The sequence below is a fragment of the Apodemus sylvaticus genome, chromosome 14 (genome assembly GCF_947179515.1).
Source record: "Apodemus sylvaticus chromosome 14, mApoSyl1.1, whole genome shotgun sequence".
Lineage (NCBI taxonomy): Eukaryota > Metazoa > Chordata > Mammalia > Rodentia > Muridae > Apodemus > Apodemus sylvaticus.
In genome coordinates this window covers 74,736,674-74,760,035 of record NC_067485.1, presented here as the reverse complement: position 1 = coordinate 74,760,035, position 23,362 = coordinate 74,736,674, and the positions used below count along the sequence as shown (strand labels likewise).

General features: G+C 45.0%; 1 protein-coding gene across 1 annotated transcript in view; it reads left to right on the top strand.

The window, feature by feature from the left end:
• Positions 1-15,814: 15,814 nt before the first annotated feature.
• Positions 15,815-23,362, top strand: part of Itih5 (inter-alpha-trypsin inhibitor heavy chain 5) — a 99,128-nt gene continuing 91,580 nt past the window's right edge. Inside the window, exon 1 of the mRNA XM_052157247.1 lies at positions 15,815-15,996. Within this exon, the coding sequence (XP_052013207.1) occupies positions 15,907-15,996 (90 nt within the window). The 5' untranslated portion in view covers positions 15,815-15,906. The remainder of the gene's footprint in view (positions 15,997-23,362) is intronic.

Genomic DNA, 23,362 nt, shown 5'->3' with positions numbered 1-23,362 from the left:
ATGTGCCCAGTTTTCTGAGGAACTGCCAGACTGATTTCCAGAGTGGTTGTACCAGTTTGCAACCCCACCAGCAGTGGAGGAGTGTTCCTCTTTCTCCACATCCTTGCCAACACCTGCTGTCTCCTGAATTTTTAATGTTAGCCATTCTGACTGGTGTAAGGTGAAATCTCAGGGTTGTTTTGATTTTCATTACCCTAATGACTAATGAAGTTGAGCATTTTTAAAGATGCTTCTCAGCCATCCAAAGTTCTTCAGGTGAAAATTCTTTGTTTAGCTCTGTACCCCATTTTTTAATAGGATTATTTGGTTTTCTGGGGTCTAACTTCTTGAGTTCTTTGTATATATTGGATATTAGCCCTCTATCTGATGTAGGATTGGTGAAGATCTTTTCCCAATTTGTTGGTTGCCGATTTGTCCTTTTGATGGTGTCCTTTGCCTTACAGAAACTTTGTGATTTAATGTGGTCCCATTTGTCAATTCTTGATCTTAGAGCATACGCTATTAGCGTTCTGTTTAGGAACTTTCCCCCTGTACCGATCTCCTCAAGGGTCTTCCCCAGTTTCTTTTTTATTAGCTTCAGAGTGTCTGGCTTTATGTGGAGGTCCTTGATCCATTTGGATTGAGTTTAGTACAAGGAGATGAGAATGGATCAATTTGCATTCTTCTACTTGCTGACCTCCAGTTGAACCAGCACCATTTGTTGAAAAGGCTATCTTTTTTCCATTGGATGTTTCAGCTCCTTTGTCAAGGATCAAGTGACCATAGGTGTGTGGGTTCATTTCTGGATCTTCAATCCTGTTCCATTGATCTACTTGCCTGCCACTGTACCAATACCATGCCGTTTTTAACACTATTGCTCTGTAGTACTGCTTGAGGTCCAGGATACTGATTCCCCCAGAAGTTCTTTCACTGTTGAGAATAGTTTTAGCTATCCTGGGATTTTTGTTATTCCAGATGAATTTGAGAATTGCTCTTTCTAACTCTTTGAAGAACTGAGTTGGGATTTTGATGGGTATTGCAAAGACAAACTTCTAAATTTGTTTATAAGGGCGTTTCCATAGAGGTTAAGTGGGGTGGGAAGATCCACCTTGAATGAGGGTAACTCTGTTCCACAGTCTGGGGTCTCAGACTGAGGATAAGGCAGAAAGCAGGTGAGTATTCATCATTCGTCTCTTTCTGCTTTGTGCCTATGGAAGCAGCGTGAACAGCTGCATCGCCTTTCTGCTGCTAAGCCTGCTCTACCATGATGAGCTGTGTCCCTTCAAACGGTGAGCCAAATAAGTCTTTCCTCTGCTCAGTCTCTTTGCCACTTCCTGTGCTTCAAAAGTGAGTAATGTTACCAATACATGCAACGACCTAAACACCTCTCCTCATAACACTCCTGTAAATATTCCACCACCTATTTTTTTTGTCTTTTTTTGATTTGGTTTTTTTGAGACAGGGTTTCTCTGTATAGCCCTGGCTGTCCTGGAACTCACTCTGTAGACCAGGCTGGCCTCAAACTCAGAAACCCGCCTGCCTCTGGCACCCAAATGCTGGGATTACAGGTGTGCACCACCACCGCCAGGCTCCACCACCTCTTAATGATGCCAAAAAACGTTAACATGCAGGTCTTTTGTTGATGTTTTAGACTCAAATCACAGTGTGGAATGCATAGCTCAGTGACAGAATGCTACCTAACGTGCAGCAGTCCTTATGTCCAATTCTTGGGACTACAAACAAACAAGCATATACACAAACTATTTGATAAAGGTCAGCAGACCAAAGAAGGCGGAGGAGGATAGTCTGGGACCAAGTTCACGCAGAAGACAGAAAGGGATCTAGGAAACCAAGCCAAGCACGGAGTTCTTCCAAGATGTACTTAAGGGTGGGAAACAGAGGAATCAAAGAATCTTCAGAGGGAATTGAAGTTGGCGTTACATTGAAGCCAGAGCTATGGCCTTACCCTGGTCAGTGCCTCAGAGGCAAAAATTGGTCAGCAGACAAATTTATGAGTTGTCACATACAACTCATAAACACTGCCATTACATCAAAGTCAAATCCTCCCTGACTATGGAGCTTACAAATGACACAGGGAGATTTGCTGCCCAGATAACTAGGACTGACAATACCCCACAGAACATTAAATCGAACCAATTTTACATCACTTTACTATGGTGTTCTTAAGATGAAGACATGGGCCTGTCATAGTACAGATTAATTTTAAAATGTTTCTTATGGGTGAGATAGAAAAGAGAAAATACAATGAATTTTCATCTGGTTAATTATAGGACCAGTTGTTTCAAGAGATCTAACCAGGAGACTAGAATGATGGCTCGAGAGATAGCTCAGTTGGTAAAGTATTTGTCTTGTAAGCATGACGATCTGGATTGGCTTCCCAGAATCCATCTGAAAATGTCAGTGGTGTTGGTGTTGGTGTGTTCTTGTAATATTGGTGCTGGGAGAGGAGATGCAGGAAGGTCTCTGGAACTCCATGTCCAGAGAGTCTAGTGTAATTGGTGAGCTCAAACCCAACAACAGATCTTCTCCAAGGAAACGGATAGTGTTCCCAAGGATGACATTGAAGGCTGGTGGAACAGAGATTTAAAAACTACATCCTGAGGATATAATCTGAACACACAGTTCAAAACGGCGAGGCTGGAGAGGATATGCCTGACATCCAAGTATGACGCCAGAGAGGAGGCTATGAAGAACTTATCCTGTGGAGACTCCAGAAAGGAGAACAGAGTCTGAATCCAGGGAACGAAATCAAAGGTTGGAAGAAGCCGGGCAAATAGCCAGTCTCCGTGGTATAAAAATGAACAGGGATAAGCCTGCCGTGAGAGGGCCGGGGGCAGCAGGAGTTCAAATGGGTGAGGCTGGGCCTTTCTGTAACTCACCCCAGGAACTCTGAGTGTCTGCCAGATGCTCCTTTGAGGTGCAGTTTGGCAGCCATCTCTGGGCCAAGACAGGTCGGTACCAGGAATGCTCTGCTTCCCTTCTACTGTATCATTGAAGCAATTTAATAAGTCTCTGGAGTCTGTAGCTTTGCTCGGTTCATCTGGAGGTTCATCTGCTCTGTGTAGTGCTGTCTGGGCCCATAGTTAAGCAGAGATTCCGCTAGGATTTAGCATCCAGTGACCTCACCAGGGGTTGGAAGTTATCACTGAAGTGTCTGACTTCTCTGGTGTATAAAATCACCACACAACATACACAGCAAGGTGGGTCTCAAGAAGAGCATCCTGAAAACTCAAAAGTGTAATCTGTAGACTGCTAAGTCCCAAGCTTGGGTTCCATATGTCTATAGCATTTAATTGGACAAAGCAAGTCTGAGGGAAACCTCTGAACCAAAGGGAAAGGAAATAAATCCCTGAAGAAGGAAAAGGAATTTGGGGGCCATCTTTAGGCTAGGGAATACTCTATCCCAGAACTACCCTCTAAGTCCATTGGGAATTCCTTTAATAGCAAGGAATGCAGAGGATGTGGAAAGTGTAAGGAGACAGAGTTTCAGAGACTTGATGTCAACATGGAAATGAATACTTAATAAAGAGCATTCTAAAGAAAAGTTGAAGGTGACCATGAGGAGCTCTGCAGTAAAAGAAGCCTGGGCACGTCTCACTGAATAGTGTCTGCACTGGATGTTGACATTGTGATTATTAATGCTGTGTCTGAACTTTACAGAGGCTGCCAGACCATATTTTGGGACGGGCTCACAGGGATTCTTGTATTGGGATGGTAAACTCCTGAAAGTCAAACTCTAAGAAGCTACAGCTGTTCTGTAGAAAGTCTAGAAAAATGGCTTTCTTCTCTTTTGACTTGTTTCAGAGCACCCACCTTCCTTCTAGCTAACTTCTTTCCCAACTTAGCAGATAGCCCATCTGATATATTAGAGGTGGGTAATTCATCTAAAGTATTAGAGGTGGATAGAGCATCTGGGATATGAGTAGAGGTAGAATAGAGGCAGATAGCCCATCTGGGACATGAGTAGAGGTGGATAGCCCATATGAGATGTGAATAGAGGACAGTCTAAGAACACGGGTCCAAAAGAGAAATATTTGGGGTTAGTGTTGTTATATGATATCTTTGTATTCTTGTATTTTGTACACAACATTGCTTGTTCAGTTAGAGCAAGTAAGCTCTTTTTAAATTGCCTCTCTCTTTCATTCTGTTTTTAAAACAATATAATATTTTTACTAATTCTTTGACTCACAGCATACTTTCCCAAGCTTGCAACTCCTCAAGACAGGAGACCAAGGACCATGAAATAAATGAAATGCCACAAAGAGATGTCAGGGTCTGACTTTTCAAAAAAGATCAGTGACCCAGAAAATACTCCGTCAGGTCAATGAGGTGAGGGAAATCAGTTCAGGATGTAGACAAGAAAGTTAGCAACATGGATGAAGTACTCAGTAATTTAGAGGAGGAACTGAAAATCCTGGAAGGAAAACTCCATCTTCCGAGAGGAATGGTTCATTCACACAGCGGTCACGTGGTTAGTCAGGCTGAGTGAGATCAACTGGGAATGGCCCTGTCCATCACAAGTTCTCATTTCCCATCAACTATACCATTTTCCCTCAGCACGTAGGCAACAACACTGCCTGTCACGAGCCAACATATCTTTGTTGTAAGATCAGCTATGGAAGACAACAGTGTGTTCCGCAGGAAGTAAGTAGAATAGAGGCAGAGAGCCATCTGGGATGTGAATGGAGGTAGATATCCCATCTGAGATCTAAATAGAGGCAGATAATCCCATCTGAGATCTAAATAGAGGCAGATAATCCCATCTGAGATCTAAATAGAGGCGGATGGCCCATAAGAGATGAGAATAGAAGGTAACTTAGAAACAGGAGGTCAGGAACATGGGGTAAGAAGCACTAGGAACGATATTTTAGCTTAGCTGCACACTTATGCAACAGTTCTCGTTTTCTCTGAAGTTTTTGTGGCTTTCACTCATGGGCAGCTCAGGTCGCTTGTCATATTGTCTAGATTGTCTGTCTCCACTAGGTGGCGGACAGTGGTCACCACTTTAGGGCTCCTGTGCAGGCTGGTCCAAACTGGATAGGAGGAATTTGCAAATAAAACAGGGCCTCTTGCTGGGAGCTGATGGTCAAACCAGCTGTTACTGGGACAATAATGTAATTAGAGCTTTACCACAGTGGCATTAAGTAAATACATACTTTCTGTCCCTGGAGGAATTTATGGGTAATTCAGCTTTTTTCTATCCAAAAGTCAATTTAAGTAGTCACATCTTAAAACTATTACAGATTGATTCTGGCAATATATACATTTGTAGTGTGTGATGAATATACAATGACATATAGTATATATATGGGCATGTATATAAAAAGGTTCATACAATAGCATAAATGAGTGAATATTCAAGGGAATTGTGATGATTAGCTTAAATGTCACCTTGACAGCCTAGGATCACGTGGGAAGAATGTGAATAAAGAATTTTCTGGATCAGGTTGGAATTCTAGACAGTTTATGGGGCACTGTGTCCATTGTCTAATTGAATAGGAAGACCCAGCCTGAAAGCAGCTGCGACAGCTCTCTGGTTTGAGACCCTAGACCACATAAGAGTAAAAGCTAGCTGGGCTTTACACACGCATGCGTTCATTTCTCTTTGCTTCTGACTGTGGCTCTGAGGTGACTCGTTGCATCGAGCCCATGTGACTTCACTGCAATGATGAATTATAACGGAGTGTCATAGTTGGGGCTTTATTGCTGTGAAGAGACATCATGACCAAGGCAAGTCTTGTACGGGAAAACACTTAATTGGTGTTGGCTTACAGTTTCAGCAGTTTAGCCCATTATCACAGTGGGGGGAAGCATGGTGGCATCCGGGCAGACATGGTGCTGGAGAAAGACCTGTGAGTTCTACATCTAGATGTGAAGGCAACAGAAGGGTGGGGCTTGAACACATGACCCCTCAAAGTCCACCCCCACACTTCCTCCAACAAGGCCACACCTCCTAAAAGTGCCCCTCCCTATGGGCCAAGCATTCAAACATGAGTCTATGGGAGGCATTCCTAGTCAAACCACCACTCCTAAAATGGTACGCTCAAAGTAAATTGCCCTTTCTCCCTAAAGTTGCTTTTGGTCAGGATATTTGACCACAGTTACAGAGATGAAACTGGGACATGTATATTAGAGCAAAAACTTATAAATGTATTTGGAAACTGGACTTAGAAATCAGAAAGTGTAGATGTATAGTAAATTCATCAGCCAATCAGCTAACCAGTATTCACTGCCTTGGAAAGCTTGAGTACAAATGTATTTAACACATTTAAAAATCTTAAACTCTGAAGATTTCAAGAAACCTTCTTCCTCTGAAGAATGTTTAGACATGGCATCAAAAGTCACTGCTAATTTTTACAGCCCATAATAGGCTGTCACCCAGAAGCCCAACAACCATCAAAATGTCTCAGGAACAAAAGCTTTCAGAAATCCCTAGTCTTTTCTACGTCTTTACCCAAACATATTTGCACTTGTTAAAAGTGTGTGTGTGTGTGTGTGTGTGTGTGTGTGTGTTGGGAGTGGGACTGTGGAGACCAGAGGAAGATGTTGGGGGTTAAGAGATTATGAGTGCACACTTGCTGCCACACCTCCCTGCCATGATGGACTCTTACCCTCTTACCCATCTGGAATTCTGTCTTCCTTAACTTGTCTTCACCAGAGCAACAGAACACTCGAAGTAAAGTCAAGGATCTTGAAATGAGATCTGAGTTATCTGATCAGAAGGCAGAGAGAGAGAGAGATAGAGAGAGAGAGAGAGCAGGAAAGTCAGAAAGGAGATGCCGTGGGAAAGCAGGCTGTGAAGGGATACAGGGCTACAAGCTACAGAATACAAGTAGGCTGTAGCAGCGGGAGATGCAGGCTTAGATTCTGACCCACAGGTTAAAGGGACAAACCACAGACCTTCAGCCTTCTAAGACAATAAATTTGTCTAAGTTTATAGTTGATTGTACCAATAATAACGCAAATAAGTTTTTGCCTTCTGTCACTACTAAGTGCATCATTTGTGCTTTACAAAATCTAGCACATATATTTCCTTGCCCCTCTTTTCTGTCTGTATGTTAGAGGTTGAAAGCAGGGCCTGAAGTATGCTCATGTCCTGCTACTGAGACGTGTGCTCAGAAACCCAGAGCTTCAGGACTTGTGTGTGCATATGCGTGTGCATGTGCGTGTGTGTGTGTGTGTGTGTGTGTGTGTGTGTGTGTGTGTGCGCGCGTGTACGTGTGCGTGTGCGTGTGCGTGTGTGTGTGTGTGTGTGTGTGTGTGAGTGTGTGTGTGTGTATGTGTGTGGTGCTGTTCTTTTACCCAGTGATTTGCCCAGTATGCTCAGTAGCCTTGAGAATTTAGTGACTCTGAAAGATTTGGAATCTACTAGAACACAAACAAAATATGCAATAAAAATACAGCAGCCTTACAAGAAAGCGAAAGTCCCACAGCTGTTCTTCAGACAACCTTGGATTTATTAAACCCCAGCTCCACTGTTTATAGCTCTGTCCTTTTGTGGAAGTTGTTGCATTTCTCTGAAGCTATATTTTCATCTGTGCTGTGCAGATTATCTCGAGGAGCAAATAAGGTAAGGCACGGGAAACACTTAGCATCATGCTGGCATGCGGTCCATAAGTTCTCTTTCCCTTTTGTGGTCATGAAGCTACATTAGACATTAGACGTACTCTTGAAAGGAGGGAGAGATGTTCTGGTATTCCTGTTGAAATGGTAAACCTGAAAAACATTTAAACAAGGGAGGCTGGTGGGGCACAGTGGCAGACACCTGTAATCCCAATTGGTCAAGGTAAGGCAGGAAGGGCATGAGTTTGAGGCCAGCCTGGAATACATAGCGATAATTTGTCTCAAAGGAGACAGAAAAAATAGAGAAGAGAGGGATGAGATAGATAGATAGATAGATAGATAGATAAATGGATGGATGGATGGATGGATAGATAGAGGATGGATGGATAGATAGATAGATAGGTAGATAGATAGACAGCCAGATGACAGATATATAGATGATAAGTAGACCGGAAGATAGATAATAGATAGATAATGAATAGATAGATTATAGACAGACAGATGATAGATATAGAATCATAGGCAGATTGATTGTTTGAATGATAGATACTACATTACAAGGTTAAGTCAGACAATTAGTAACAGAATAGAGAAATGAAGATGCATATTAGAACCTCAGAGGCCAGCATTCTCCTTTGATATGCATGCCATGTGTAGTTGATAGAAGAAGCTGAAAATACTCTCTTCATTCCCCACTCTTTACTGTACTGGGTAACCAATTCCAAGGCCCAAATCACTCAGCTATATCCCTAGCTCTTGCTAGGTAGAGAAAATGCGACAGTGGCCTCACACACAAATCTGCATGTAAACCAACACGTCTGCAGAAGCTACTTTTCTGTTGCTGTGGTGAAGACAAGTTGAGGAAGACAGAATCCCAGATGGGTAGGAGTCCGTCCTGGCAGGGAGGCGTGGCAGCAAGTAGCAGACAAAGTGTCGAGAGCAAAAAGTGGAGAAATCACAACTTGGGCCACAAGCATGAAGCAGAGAGCATACTGAAAGTGGGGTGGGGCTGTAAAATCGCAAAGCCCGCCCTCAGTGACATAGTCCTCCAGCAAGGCCATACTTCCTAAGCCCTCATAAAAATGGTACCACCAGAGAAAAATATGCAAATATCTGAGCCTATGGGGGACATTTCTCATTCAAACCATGACAACATCCAAACACATACATGCACATACATACATACATGCATACATGCACATACATACATACATACATGCATACATACATACATATATACATACATACTCAGACACACTATTACCAAAACAAGAACACAGTGTCCCTAGAAACTGTCAGGCACACAAGAATGATATTTGTCTTTTTCCTTCCAAGCTCCGTTTCCTGAGAACATTCTAGAAATTAGAACTAACCCAAACAATAGGTGGGAAGATTACGAATTGTAAGTTGAGGAAGAAAATATTGATTTGTTTCTCTGGAAAAAAACCCATATGTGATGGAATTGTTTCAAACATAAAAAGGAATGAATTCATATCATTTTCAAGAAACAGATGATAATTATATTAGGAAAATTAAGTCATTCTCAGAAAGACCAAGATTTTCTCTCATTTGTGGATCTCAGATGATTTTATTTTATTTATGTGTGTGTACCCTAGAGACTGTATGTGTACCTAGGCCTGTGGAAGTCAGAAAGGGGCATTGGATTCCCTGACACTAAAGCACTGGGTGATCATGAGTCACCCAACGCAGATGCTGGAAATAAAACCCAGGTCTTCTGCAAGAGAAATGCTCTTAACTGCTGAGCCATCTTTCCAGAACCCGGATCTTAGATTTTATACAAACAGTTAAAATCATGTATGTGCATGTAGCAGGGAAGTAGAAGTAAAACTGTCTAGAGAAACAGATGAGACTGACCAAGAAGAGCTGAACAGAAAATTGTGGTGGGGGTATGGGAGATATGTACTCAAAGTATAGTATATACTTGCATGAATATGGCCTTATATAACCCAGTGTAATACCAGAAAAAGAATTTTAAAACAAATGAGAACAGATGTATACAAAGATTTTTTATAAACTGGCAAGTGGGTCAAGGCCATTCTCACCAGACAGCCTGGAGATTTGGAAAGAGAGAGGATGGCATTATCCTCTCAGCAAGTCTGTACCCATGTGTTTGGTACCTGTCACACACCGTGTTGCATGCCCCAGAGGCTTCTGCTCTGCCAGCCAGGCAGCCTGCCCATCAGCGCTTCCAGAGAACCCAGCAACGCTGCCAAGTCAGATCCTGGTTTCAGCTAGTGTGTGATACATCTCTCCGCACCACCCACAAAACCCACACTGAGTGGGAGCCAGAGCCCTTCCAGAGACATGTTTGTGTTGGCAGGTACATTCTCTGGAGTTCTCCCAACATCTGCCTGAGACACATCTGGCAGCCCTTCAGGTTGAAAACACTCCGTGGGGATTGCCTTCGGGTGCTGCCGAGTTCTCTGTCTTCTGGCTTTAGCATCACAGAAAATACCAGGTGGGTGTCAGGAGGCAGGGGAGAAAGAATGTGTGTCTTATTCCTTCTGTGTTTGAAAAGTCCTCTCTGCTATTCCCAGGGATAATTCCAAATCAAGGCCAAGACTGTCCTTTGGAGTACCAGTGTTGTTCTGTATCGGTTTCTCACTGTCGTGACCGAATACCTGAAAAGAAATAACTTAAGGCAGAAGAGTTTATTTTGGTTATGGCTCAAGGGGCATAATCCATCATGGGGGGGGGGGAAGGACACAGTGCACATGGCCTCCACAGGCAGGGAGCACACACAGAGGGCGGACATTGGTGTCCAGCTCGCTCTCTCTCTCTCTCTCCCTCCCTCCCTCCCTTCTTTCTTTCCTTCCTTCCTTCCTTCCTTCTTTCTTTCTTCTTTCCTTCCTTCCTTCCTTCCTTCCTTCCTTCCTTCCTTCCTTCTTTCCTTTCCTTTCCTTTCCTTTCCTTTCCTTTCCTTTCCTTTCCTTTCCCTTCCCTTCCCTTCCCTTCCCTTCCCTTCCCTTCCCTTCCCTTCCCTTCCCTTCCCTTTCCTTTCCTTTCCTTTCCTTTCCTTTCCTTTCCTTTCCTTTCCTTTCCTTTCCTTTCCTTTCCTTTCCTTTCCTTTCCTTTCCTTTCCTTCCTTCCTTCCTTCCTTCCTTCCTTTCTTTCAGCTCAGGACCCCAGCCAGCCCATTGGATGGTGTTGTCCACAGTTAGGATGAGTCTTTCTACCTTAATTAACATAATCTAGAGAATACCTACAGATACATTGAGACTTGTCCTGTTGGTAATTCCAGACACTGTAAAGATGACAATCATAACTGTTAGTGGGTCATTTCAAAAGAAAGTCCAAAGGACTGTTTTTGATTACAAGATTTTTGATCAATGGATGTTTCTATACAGATGAACGGTTTGGTACATGTTTTGACAGAGATATCAGCCTGGCTTTGAATTCCATCTGAATGTAGATGCTGAGCAGACATGGCAACTGCCTGTTTTCAGCTAATGCCAGACCATGAAACACCAGCTCGGATTTCTGTCGTTGTTCACATCTGGAAAACAAGGCAAAAATGAACATTAACCAGGCCTTCTAACATCTTCAGGAATCTATTAAAATGTACTGCTACATCCAGGCATGGGAACACACTTTGGCAAATCTGGCATGAGGGAAGTTAAAGTGGAAAGATGAGAGTTTAAGGCCACCTGTCTCAAAAGCTAAAGGCTAGGGAGGCTAGCTTAGCGATGTGGGTGTATCTCTCACATGGGCAAGCACCTAGAGTCATCCCTATGTGGCCCTAGCCCTGAGTTTTATAATCCTTAAACTTTCTCAAGAAAGAGAATCGTTCAAGTGTGTATTGTTGGAGAAGGCTGAAGCTATTTCTGTGTAAAGTTTGGGTAGAGGGTCCTTGAGGAAATAAGTGTTGGGAGTGAAGAAGAGAGGTGTAATGGTGGGGGGATGGGTGGGAACAGGGCTCGCCTCACCTGGAGCTATGCCCCAGTGATTCCCCTGCCTTTGCCTCAAACAGCCCTGGGACTACAGGTGACGGTGTGATCGTGACTGGATTTCCACTTGGGGGCTAGGTGTTTGAGCTTAGGCCCTCAAGCTTACACAGAGAAGGTATTTACCCACTGTGACATCTCTATAGTTTCTACTGTAGATTTTATTTATTTTTTATTGGTACATTTTTATTGTGCATGGTGGATGGGTTTTTTAAAAGAGAGTTTATTTCAAATATAGTATATAGTTTGACCATTTACTCTCTCATACTTTCTTCTTCATCTCCTTGGCCACTTTCTCCTTCTGTTGGTTTCTTTCCTTCCCCTTGTTTCCCTCTTTCTTTAATAGTGTTAGAGGACACAGGAGTGTCGGGGATGGACACCTTAGTCCTTAATGAAATATGCCTCACTTGAGGAGCAGTGCGATGCCCCTATTCTTTTTTCAATTTTTATCATTTTATTTATTTACATTTCCGTAGTTGCCCCCCCTTAGTTCTCCTTTCACAGTCCGTCATTCCATTCCTCCATCCCTTACCTCAAGAGAGTGCTCCCTTGCCTCCAAGACAGTGCTCCCTCCCACTAGGCCTTCCAGTTCCCTGGGGCCTCAAGTCTCTCTCAAGGATTAAGCCTGTTTTCTCCCACTCAGGTCTTACCAGGCAGACCGCTGCTGTATTTGTGCCTGGGACTGCTGACTGGCCCAGGTATGCTCCTGGTTGGCGGCTCGGTCTCTGGGAGCTCCCTGGGGTCTGGGTAAGTTGAGTCTCCTGCTCTTCCTATGGGGGTGCTCCCCCTTCAGCTTCTTCCCTCCTCCCCTAACTTGACCATAGGGGTCTCCGACTTCAGTTCAATGGTTGGGTGTAAGTATCCGCTTCTGTCTCAGTCAGTTGTTGGTAGGGCCTCTCAGGGGACAGCCATGCCAGGCTTCTGTCTATAAGCACATCATAGCATCAGTAATAGTGTCAGGCCTTGGAGCCCTCCCATGAGATGGATCCCAAGTTGGTCCAGTCATTGGACCCCCTTTCCTCCAGTGTCTTAGAAGGAGAGGGGGAGTGCAGGAGAGGGGGACCCTCTAAAAAGTATCAGAGATTTGTAAGGTGAGAGATTCTAAGGATTCAATGGGGGTGACCTTAGTCAAAATACCTAACACTGGGGAGAGGGAACTCAAAAGCCCTCTTCCAGTAGATAGGGCCTCAAACAGAGGGACAGGGTTATCAATTCACAGTCGAAATTTCTGGTCCAGGACTGTTCCTGTTTAAAAGAACTGCAGGGATAATACTGGAAGAGATAATACCCCTATTCTTATGCATGAAGCCAATATCTGTCAACAGTCTTGGAAATTTTTGCCAGACCTTATTTGGGCTTACAAACATCCCACAGAGACCCAGGTGTGACACAGAACAATAGAATACTACAAATTACGGATGTGTACTTCTTTTTAAATGGTGCTACCTCTTGATACACCTATCATGAGTTGAAAACGTCATTCATATGCAAGTGTGTTTAATAAGCCTAATATTGACCTCCACACCTGATCCTATCACAAACAGGCTAAGAATACTTTTATTAGTGTATAGAATGAAAAATCATCTAACCCAGCTTCTATTTTATAATGAGTGTCTTGCACACATATATAGATAGGTATTTTGTCGACCCAATGATGTATGTATGGTACACAATATACAATATCCCAAAATATTGGCAAATGTACCATACCCAGGCAAGGCCAGCCTTTTGCATTGTAACATGGTTGTCTTCAAAACTCATGCTTACGAACTACTCAATATAATTATAAAAAAATCACAAAGATATTTTCCAATGATTTAACTAAGCTTACACTTTTATACTGGGCTGTATTCATAGCCATCCTCAGTCACGGGCTGGACATACCTGCTAGAGTGTATATGTTCTGTGGATACGCTGGCTGTATATGTTCATGGCTACATGATTCAGATGGCAAGGCTGTCCTGTATCATGGGATGATATAGCAACTAGCATTGCTGGTCTGGAGGAAACAAAAAACAAACCGCTAAACCCAAAGCATGCTCTTAAATGTGTATTGCCTGCCTGTAATCCCAGCACTTGGGAGGCAGAGGCAGGCAGATTTCTGTGTTCGAGGCCAGCCTGGTCTACAGAGTGAGTTCCAGGACAGCCAGGGCTACAGAGAGAAACTCTGTCTCAAAAAAAAAAAATGTGTATTGCCCCGGTCCACTATAAAGCCCGTGGGTTGTGCGTGGGTCAGTGCGAGCTGAGGCCCTTTCACAGGCAGTGCATAATCTCTACCAAGGCATGTAGCTTGCTAGGGGCCCAATGTGGCCCAGTCCTCTCCTTCCTTAGCACCACTATCCACTCCATGTGCCTCATGTCTCATTCCACTCATCAAAAGATGACTCCAGTGCTGACCGTGCAATGCACAGTGCTAGAAGTTGTAAAACAGGCTGGTTTTCAAAGAACTTCTGATCATATCAAGAAACTGACTAAAAAGTAAAGCAGGTGTGTGTCAGTACGTTGGGTCTGGGAGGAGGGAGAAACCTCCGTCTAAAGAAAGCAAAACGTACTTCTTCATGTTGCAGCTGTGACTCTTAGCTAGAGAGCCTTTGATGAAACGGGGTGGGGTGGGGTGGGGGGTGGGGAGTGGTGGTGGTGGTGGTGGGGATGAGTGTGGGACTAACACTGCAGGATAAAAGGCACGTAAGAGATGAGGAAGAAGATGGAACCCCTGGTCTGTTTAAGCCCCCAAATCACGGTAGCCATTACTGGCCCTCTTCCAATAACCTGACGTCGTCCATTGCAATGTGAACTCTCAGTTCACAAGTAGTCATCTGTCCCTGGGGGAACTAGTGGAGCTGATTGCAGAAGAGCTGAGGTTTTCTTCCTTAGTGGGAATGGCAACTGTAAACAACCTGTTTGCTGCCAGGTTTCTATGTGGTTTCTGTGTGGAAACCTGGCTGGAGCAGCCTCTTCCTGCTGGCTGTGTGCTTTTCAAATTACTGGGTGATTAGGCTAATTAAGTGATTAGCAGGGATCTTCCTTTCATTTATTTAATAGCAGCACCAAGTTTGTTGTTCAAACTTCTGATTTCCCTGTGGAACAACCACCATAAGAACAAGTGAAGCGTTTTAAGAGGAGGCAGCGGCTCAAACCAGAACACCCACTGTTGCCGTTTGTTTGTTTGTTTTTTTCTTTTTTTTTTTGTAAAGTGTGTTCCTGTGTGTTTTTACCCAGCTACAATGTGTCAGTTGATGTGGTTCGTGATCTGACCTCCCTCCCCCCACCACCACACTGCCAACACTCTCCGTGGTCCTATAGATCTCATGACTATTATTGGCTGCCTAACTGGTCTGCAGGACACACGGTGGAGGGAGCAGTCACTTCCTCATCTTTGGTCACAGAAGCCCATTTCTCACCTTATCTATGTAGGTGGAATTGCCAGAGACACAGAATATGTCTTTGAGACAACTGCCTTCTGCAAGATGGACTAAACACAGCCCGTCTACACACATGTACACATATGTACAGGACAAAAAGGCTGCATCCTCCGGGTTGCAAAAGGCCAGGCATGGCAGGTTCATGGGCAAGGGTTTTCCTGTGGCAAGTCAGAAACAGAACCAACATTTTTCTAATCAATATATATGCCATACATTCCCAGTTATCATTCACACGGGTTCAAATGTTCTGTGTTCTCAAAAGAGACAATGCAGCTTGTGTTATTCGTGACTCTAGCACCGGTGGCAGATGCTAAGGGTGGTCCCATGTCAACTTTAGGCTTCAGGTGAGCCTGGTGTACTGATCTCCCATCCCTTGGCAACAGGAAGTCCATAAAGCGAAGGAAAGCAGGGAGTGAAGAGTTGAAGTGATGTACCTGGCAGCTACAGACCGAGGAAACAAGTGTCACCGAAGTTTGTTCACTGCGTGCAGGATGGGAGGACAAGGTGGGCTTCCAGCAGGGCAGAGTTTGCCTCGCTGTGCACACAACTAGGGCAGGTCTGGAGTTTTTTCCTCCTGGGACCAACCATGGGGACCCAGTCGCTACTCAAGCTGGAGGCGGGACCTGGAGGTGGTGGCGTGCAGGAAGCTGGCCTGCCGGTCAACCTTGGAGCCCAGGGGAGGCAAAACGCAGAGGCCAGGGATCACAGGGTGAGTTGTGGGCGGAACCAAGGATGACCCCCAAAATCCCTAAGGGGCCAAGAGGCGTGGCCTGAGGTAGTGGTATTTCGGAGACAGGACTCCGGCTGGCCCGGAGGGCATAAAGAGGGCGGGGCCTCGATGGGCGGGGCTTGGAGGAGGCGGGGCTGGATGGAGCGTGTTTCTCTGCGGCCGCAGCTCCTCCAACTCCCTGAAAAACCTTCCCTGTCCCGGAGAGGTCGCGCGCTCCGGCTTCGCCATGCTCCTGCTGCTGGGGCTGTGCCTGGGGTTGCCCCTCTTCTCAGAGTCCCAGGAAGAAGCACGGATCTGGGATGACACCCCGGAGCAAGTAAGTAGGAGAAAGAGCTGTGGGAGCCCGCGACTCTGTCCCTCCATCTCCCTGGGCCGTGTGGCTTCTGGACAAGCTGGAATTTATCCGTAGGATGAAGGGAAGGGGGGAGGGGGATCGTCTTCTCCGGGTCTGCATCGTTCCTTTTCCCAATCTTCAGCATGGGGGCTTTCCCATCTGTTGATCACTTGTGCCACTTCTGAGTGGTCCCAAACCTTGCCTGGTGCCAGATTCCCGCAGAGCTGTGCATGGAATTTCAGAGCTGTGCAGAATCGAATGTTCTTGTTGGCTCCCCCGCTGCCTACCAGATTCCTGTCCGTCCTTACAAGTTTCTGAGACGGGCTCCTGCCCCAGCAGTTCGTTGCAAGTTTCTGAAAATCTTAGAAGTGTGAGGTGGTTAACTGTTAACTCTCACCAGGGAGAAAAATTAAAATTCCTAAACTCCTGGAAACCTCAACACTCTCCACCCAAACATGGGAAAACTCAATTCCCCCTCTGGTTCTTATCAATTGTGAGTCCTTTACTAGAGGTGCCATGATTAAGCCAGTGTCAAGAACTAAAACAGCTCAGGTGCTTGGTGCACACATCAGTGTTTATGTTTTAACAGGCATAACCGCACAGGTGACCACAGCTCCAGTGTCTGACCACCGGAGAAGTCCCATGAAAACTGTCCAACAGATTTCCCTAACATCCCTGTGAGGATCCTGTAGGGGAAGCGAGCTTTTGTGGTGCTGTAAGAGAAAAGTAGGCTCAGGTCCAGAGAAAGGCTGGTCCCCACTCTGTGCTCTCTGCCACTGACCTGGGTGCACTCCACATTTAAATGGAATGCGTTTTCTCTGCAAGGCATGCTGTTCTCTGGAGCTAGGGCTGGCCTAGAGCTTGCTGTCAACCTAGGCTGGCTTTGACCTCTCAGCCTTCCAGCCTGGATCTTCCAAATGCTGTGATTACAGGTGTGCATCATATCTGGCTTACAGTTCCTTTTGAGCATATAGTAAGGATTTAGCTAGCTTGTGTAAGGACCTGGTACCCAGTAGGCACTCAATAAATGAGAGATATTTTAGTGGTTAAGACTTGGCTACCTAGATCTGAATTCTAAACTGCTGGCAGGGTTGGCCCTTGACATAGCTTCTGCTGGTAGGCTTGTACAGCTGAATTACTGAGGGAAGGAATTCAGGGTAAAGTTCTTGAAGCTTTGCAAGGGTATAAGGGGGAAGGGAATGTGGCAAGAACCAAGACGAAGAATCTTTCTGGGGACTAGAGATGGATTCAAGCCGTGTTGTCTGCACAAATACGAGTGAGCTTAACACTTTCCAAAGTTTCTTTCTTAGAAAGAACATGGGGATTTGGTGATTTCCTGTTGCTTCCAACCCATGGCAACATTTATCCTGAAAATGTCGAAATCAGACAAAACACACACACACACACACACACACACACAAAACCTCGAGGTATAAACTGCTACAGAAATTTGCATTTCTACTTTCCATTTGTATTGTATTTTAAATTTAGTTTATGGTGTGTGTGTGAGAGAGAGAGAGAGAGAAAGAGAGAGAGAGACAGAGACAGAGACAGAAACAGAGAGACAGACAGGGAGAGACAAAGAGAGGGGGAGGGGCAGGGCGCTGGGTAAGAGACAGCCTGGGATGAATGAGGTCTCTGGGTTTGATCCCAAGAACTTATAAGAAAAAGACTGAAGAGCTGATGTACTTACCATAGAATCTGAGGATGTAGCCACTGTTCTAATCTCAAGAATGACAGCCTCTGTCTGAAATTATGTGTAAACTTAATAAACTTGAAAAATGTAATCAGGGATCTGGGGAGACAATCAGGCCAGCACAAGGCTTATTCATAAGCATGGGGACCTGAGTTCAGTCTCCAGACCCCACAAAACAAACCAAGAAACAAGACGAGATGAGGCAGAGCATGGTGGTCAACTAGTAATCCCAGTGACAGGGGGGCGGAGACAGGCAGGTCCTGGGACTTGTGGAAGGTCTGACTTGCTTGGTAAGTTCCAGGCCAGTGATCCTATCTCAAATACAGATAGACAAAGCCTGAGGAATTCCGCTCACGTGCAGTGACTTACACACACACACACACACACACACACACATTCCGCTCACGTGCAGTGACTTACACACACACACACTCACACACACACACACATACAGACTCACACAGACACACACATACACAGACTCACACAGACACACATACACACACATACATACACACACATACACGCATACACATGCACACATACACATGCACGTGCGCACACACACAGACATACATACACACATACACACACACACATACACAGACTCACACAGACACACACACACATACACTCATTCACATACACAGATACACACAGACACACATACACATACACAGACACACACATACACACATACACGCATACACATGCACACATACACATGCACGCGTGCACACACACACAGACACACACACACACACACACACACACACACACACGAGCTCTCGCACATGCACAAGAGTATGTAAATTTGATTTAAATTGTAAATTGATGTAAGTGAACATGCTTATCCACTTTCATGGCTGTTCTGATCATTTACGTGTAACTGGGAAAACTTCAACTTGCATATTAGATTCAGTTTCCTTCTTTTCCCCCACCCTCCCCTGCATCTATAAATTATACGACCCTTAGAGCGACTACTAAATTCGGTGGTTTCCAACTGTCTCTGTGTACTTGGGAAGTTCATTGAATATCAGAAGCATAGCTTCTTTTCCATCCAGTGGATCTATGGGAAGGGATGAAGCCGTGATAGGAAGACCATAGGTTGATAATGTTACCTTGAAAGAAGCTGCCAGGGGCCAGGGATATGGCTTAGTGAGTACAAGCGCTTGCCACTAAGCCCAGTGACCCGAGTTCAATCCCCAGCATCCACATGGTAGGAGAAGAGAACTGACTCCCACAGTTTGTCCTCTGACCTCTACACGTGTCCTGTGGCGTCCCTCCTCTACAGAGTAAATAAATAATTGTAATAAAAAGTGCAAAAGAGCAAAATGCCAGGGAAGTAAAGCAAAAGGAGGCAATGAAGCACTGTAGTTAAAAAATATTCCAACTGGAGGGCTGGAGAGATGGCTCAGTGGTTAAGAGCACTGACTGCTCTTGCAGAGGTCCTGAGCTCAATTCCCAGCAACCACAGGGTGGCTCACAACCATCTGTAACGGGATCTGCTGCCCTCTTCTGGTGTGTCTGAAGACAGCAACAGTGTACTTATATATAATTAATAAATCTTAAAAAAAAATATTCCAAATGGAACCAGGCTATGTGGGGGTTCAAATCTGGATTCTGCTATCTCCTGGCTGTGTGTTCTTGGTTAAGAGCAACTTAACCTCTCTGGTTTTCACTTTCATTGTGTCGGCATAGGGTTAGTAATTCCTATATCCCAGAGAGCGGCACAGGGTTAGTAATTCCTATATCCCAGAGAGAGATGTATCTGCGTTTAGGAAGAGATCTTAATTCTAAAGGACTCACTTAAGAGGAAGAATTTGAAATTATGACTACAAATGAGATATGCATACACATGTGGTGTGTGTGTGTGTGGTGTGTGTATGGTGGTGTGTGGTGTGTGTGGTATGTGTGCGTAGTGTGGTGTGTGTAAATGTGTGTGTGTGGTGTGTGTATGTGTGTGTGGTGTGGTGTGTGTAAATGTGTGTGTGTGGTGTGTGTATGTGTGTGTAGTATGTATGGTGTGTGTGTATGGATGTGTGGTGTGTGTGTGTGCATATGTGGTGTATGTGAGTGTGTGTGTGTGAGTGTGTGTAAAATGTGTGGTGTGTGTGTGTGCATATGTTGTGTATGTGTATGTGTGTGTGTATGTGTGTGTTTCAGTGAAGCTGATGTACAAAGGAAAGCAGTCATCCTTGCAAGGCCATCCAGAGGGATCTTTGCCCACAAGCTTATACACACAGATCTCAAAACTAAAGGATGGCTGAACCCTGAAGGTGGGGCTCCCAAGGAGCCGTCCACACAGCAGGCTGCCTCCAGACTGATAACGCTCAGACACAGTCTGCTCAGCACACGCTGGTCCTAGATGTCCGTCCTAGCATTCCGTTTTCAAACTTCCCACATGCTAAACTCCCACACGTTGCGCCCGTTAGCTTGTCTTCTCATTGGAATCGAGACAAATATTTCTTTAGCTTTCTGCAGTCCACTGGCCTCTCTTTTACGCCTCTTGATGTACAGGGATGAGGTTGCTGAGGTGGAGCCGTAGAACTGAATGGGGAAAGGGATGTGGGAGCTGGTCCAGCCGTGCGCTCACTCCCAAACCAGCCGCATCTCACATCCCGAGGGTGGGAAGGAAGGGCGGGGCGCCCTGAGGCTGGGCGATGAACTATATGTGACTTTGTACTCCAAAGCAGTATTTTCTCAAAATTCTGGTGCTCACCCATTAAAAACTCTTGCTGAACGTGCAGTCTGAAGTCAGTCAGTGGTACCAGCAACACTTCTGCAGCCAAGGCTGGCCTAGAAGAGGAGGCGCAGGATCCCCTGAGTGCTTTAGGGAGCAGAGAAGCAAAGATGGGTGGGGCCTAAGCCTCTCGTTCTTTCTTTCTCTCCCTCTTTTTTCTATCTATCTTCTTGTCTGTGTACGTATATGTGTGTGCAAGTGTGTGTATGCGCATGCAGCTGTACGTGCGCGCGCGCGCGCGCGTGTGTGTGTGTGTGTGTGTGTGTGTGTAGGCCTAAGGGTAACCTTGGATAGTGTAATTTTTTGTTAAAGATTTAATTAGTTTTACTTTCTCTGTCTCTTTTTGTCCATGTCTCTCTCTGTGTCTTTGTCTCTCTGTGTTTCTGTTCTCCATCTTTCTGTCTCTCTGTCTCTCTGCCTCTCTCTCTCTCTGTCTCTCTCTGTCTCTGTCTCTGTCTGTCTGTCTCTCTCTCTGTGTGTGTGTGTGTGTGTGTGTTTTCTTGAGTGTATATTGTGTAGCAGGTATCCTTGGAAACCAGTAGAGAACATATAAGGGCCTGGAACTGAAGTTACAAGTCTCTCTCTCTCTCTCTCTCTCTCTCTCTCTCTCTCTCTCTCTCTCCTTAATTCGCTTTCTCCCCCAGCCTTTTCCGGACTCAGACTCACAGCACTCAACCTGGAATACTCGCAACCCCGAGTGACTTTTCAATCTCCAGCTTCAACCTTGTTGAGAGTCTGCAGCGGCTCTCTGAGGCAGTGGCATCTCTGTTGCTGGGCCTGGCTGTCAGTGTTCTGAAGGCCCTCAGAAGAACGGGCTTGGCTGGCAGTTCACTTTCCTGTCCTTGTCCCACTAGGAGGGGTGACTTTGCTATGCTCAAGGTGCCTGCTGAGGTTGGCAGGAGTGAGGCATCCCTCTCCCTCATGTGTCATGGGATTCAGGGACCCCTGGATAGAGCCTAAAACAGAGTGCACCCACCTTTACGATCTGCACCAGCCAACCTTGGTTACTCAAGCAGCCAGAGTTGGAAACAGTGAAGATGTCCTAGGCCTCTTCCCTCCTCTCTTGTCCTCTCCCCTCCCGTCTCCTCCCCTCCCCTCTCCTTCCCTCCTCTATCTCCGCCCCCCCCATCCTCTTCTGTCTCACATAGTATGCACATTCCCACTGATGAACTCTGCTGGTCAGTTCTGTGATGCTTTAACAGATACCAGCTAATCAGCCTGTGAAGACGGGGATATAATTTGGTTCACACATTTCAGGGTCTCTGATCCATTGATAAGCTGGCCCTATTGCTTTCAAACCTGTGTGAGACAATTCAGACACATGGTGGAACAAATCCATTTACATCTTGGCTGGGAACTAAAAGAAGAGGAGGAGGAGGAAGAAGAAGAAGAGGAAGAGGAAGAAGAAAAGAAGAGGAAGAAGAGGAGGAGGAGGAGGAGGAGGAGGAGAAGAAGAAGAAGAAGAAGAAGAAGAAGAAGAAGAAGAACAAGAAGAACAAGAAGAACAAGAACAAGAAGAACAAGAAGAACAAGAAGAACAAGAAGAACAAGAAGAACAAGAAGAAGAACAACAAGAAGAAGAAGCTTTGGGGGGGCTAGAAAAGGGGAAATCATTTGAAATGTAAATAAATTATATCGAATAAAAAAAAATTAAAAAAAAAAAAAAAAAAAAGAAGAAGAAGCTTATTTCCTGTACCCCTCTTTCCAGCATCCTTCCCTCATGGCCCAAGGCCTCCCACTGCGCCTTTCTGGCTTCAGGTCCACCACATTCCAATAGCAAAAGCTGGAGACATGCCTCTAACCTGTAGGCCTTTGACAGACACCCAGAATCCACATTAGAGCGCAGACTCACGGGAGAGCATCTCAACCTCATTTCTCTATTCCTCTCTGAAGTGTGACTGAACACTGAGATGAGAAGAAGAAGAAGAAGAAGAAGAAGAAGAAGAAGAAGAAGAAGAAGAAGAAGAAGAAGAAGAAGAAGAAGAACAAGAACAAGAACAAGAACAAGAAGAACAAGAAGAAGAAGAACAAGAAGAACAAGAAGAACAAGAACAAGAAGAAGAACAACAAGAAGAAGAAGCTTATTTCCTGTACCCCTCTTTCCAGCATCCTTCCCTCGTGGCCCAAGGCCTCCCACTGCGCCTTTCTGGCTTCAGGTCCACCACATTCCAATAGCAAAAGCTGGAGACATGCCTCTAACCTGTAGGCCTTTGACAGACACCCAGAATCCACATTAGAGCGCAGACTCACGGGAGAGCATCTCAACCTCATTTCTCTATTCCTCTCTGAAGTGTGACTGAACACTGAGATAGACCCTATGAGAAACAGCGAGCAGCACCCATGATTTTAAAAGATTCAATTTCAAACATATATTTCTACTAATATATGACAGAGTAGAGGCGGTGATTCTAAATTCCAGCTCTGTTGCAGTTTTGCAGCGAGCATACTTGAAGGAGAGCTACTTCCGGGTGGTGCCGAATTGCCAGGTCCACGGGCGTCAAGGCGCAGGGGCACCGCGAGGCTGATGGTGTCCCAGCATGCGTCTCTAGAGAACCTAGTTCTTCTCAACAATTCTTCCTTTCCGTCCCACCCTACACAGTTAGCTCTAACCATCCTGTGACCCCCAAACCCTCCCACTACTCAAGGATGTGGTGAGCTTGGTGTTTTGTTTTTTTTGTTTGTTTGTTTGTTTGTTTGCTTGTATTTTCTCTTGTTTGTTTTTCTTTTTTCTTTTTTTTGGTTTTGTTTCTTTTTCTTTTTGCAACTTATACATGTATCTGTACTGGGTCTATTATTATATGGTCATAGAGTTCTTCCTTCTTTCCTTCCTCCCTTTCTCTTTTTCCCCCTCCCATTTTTCATTATTGTTTTTTATCTTTTTCTTTTTTTTGATTGGATATTTTATTTAT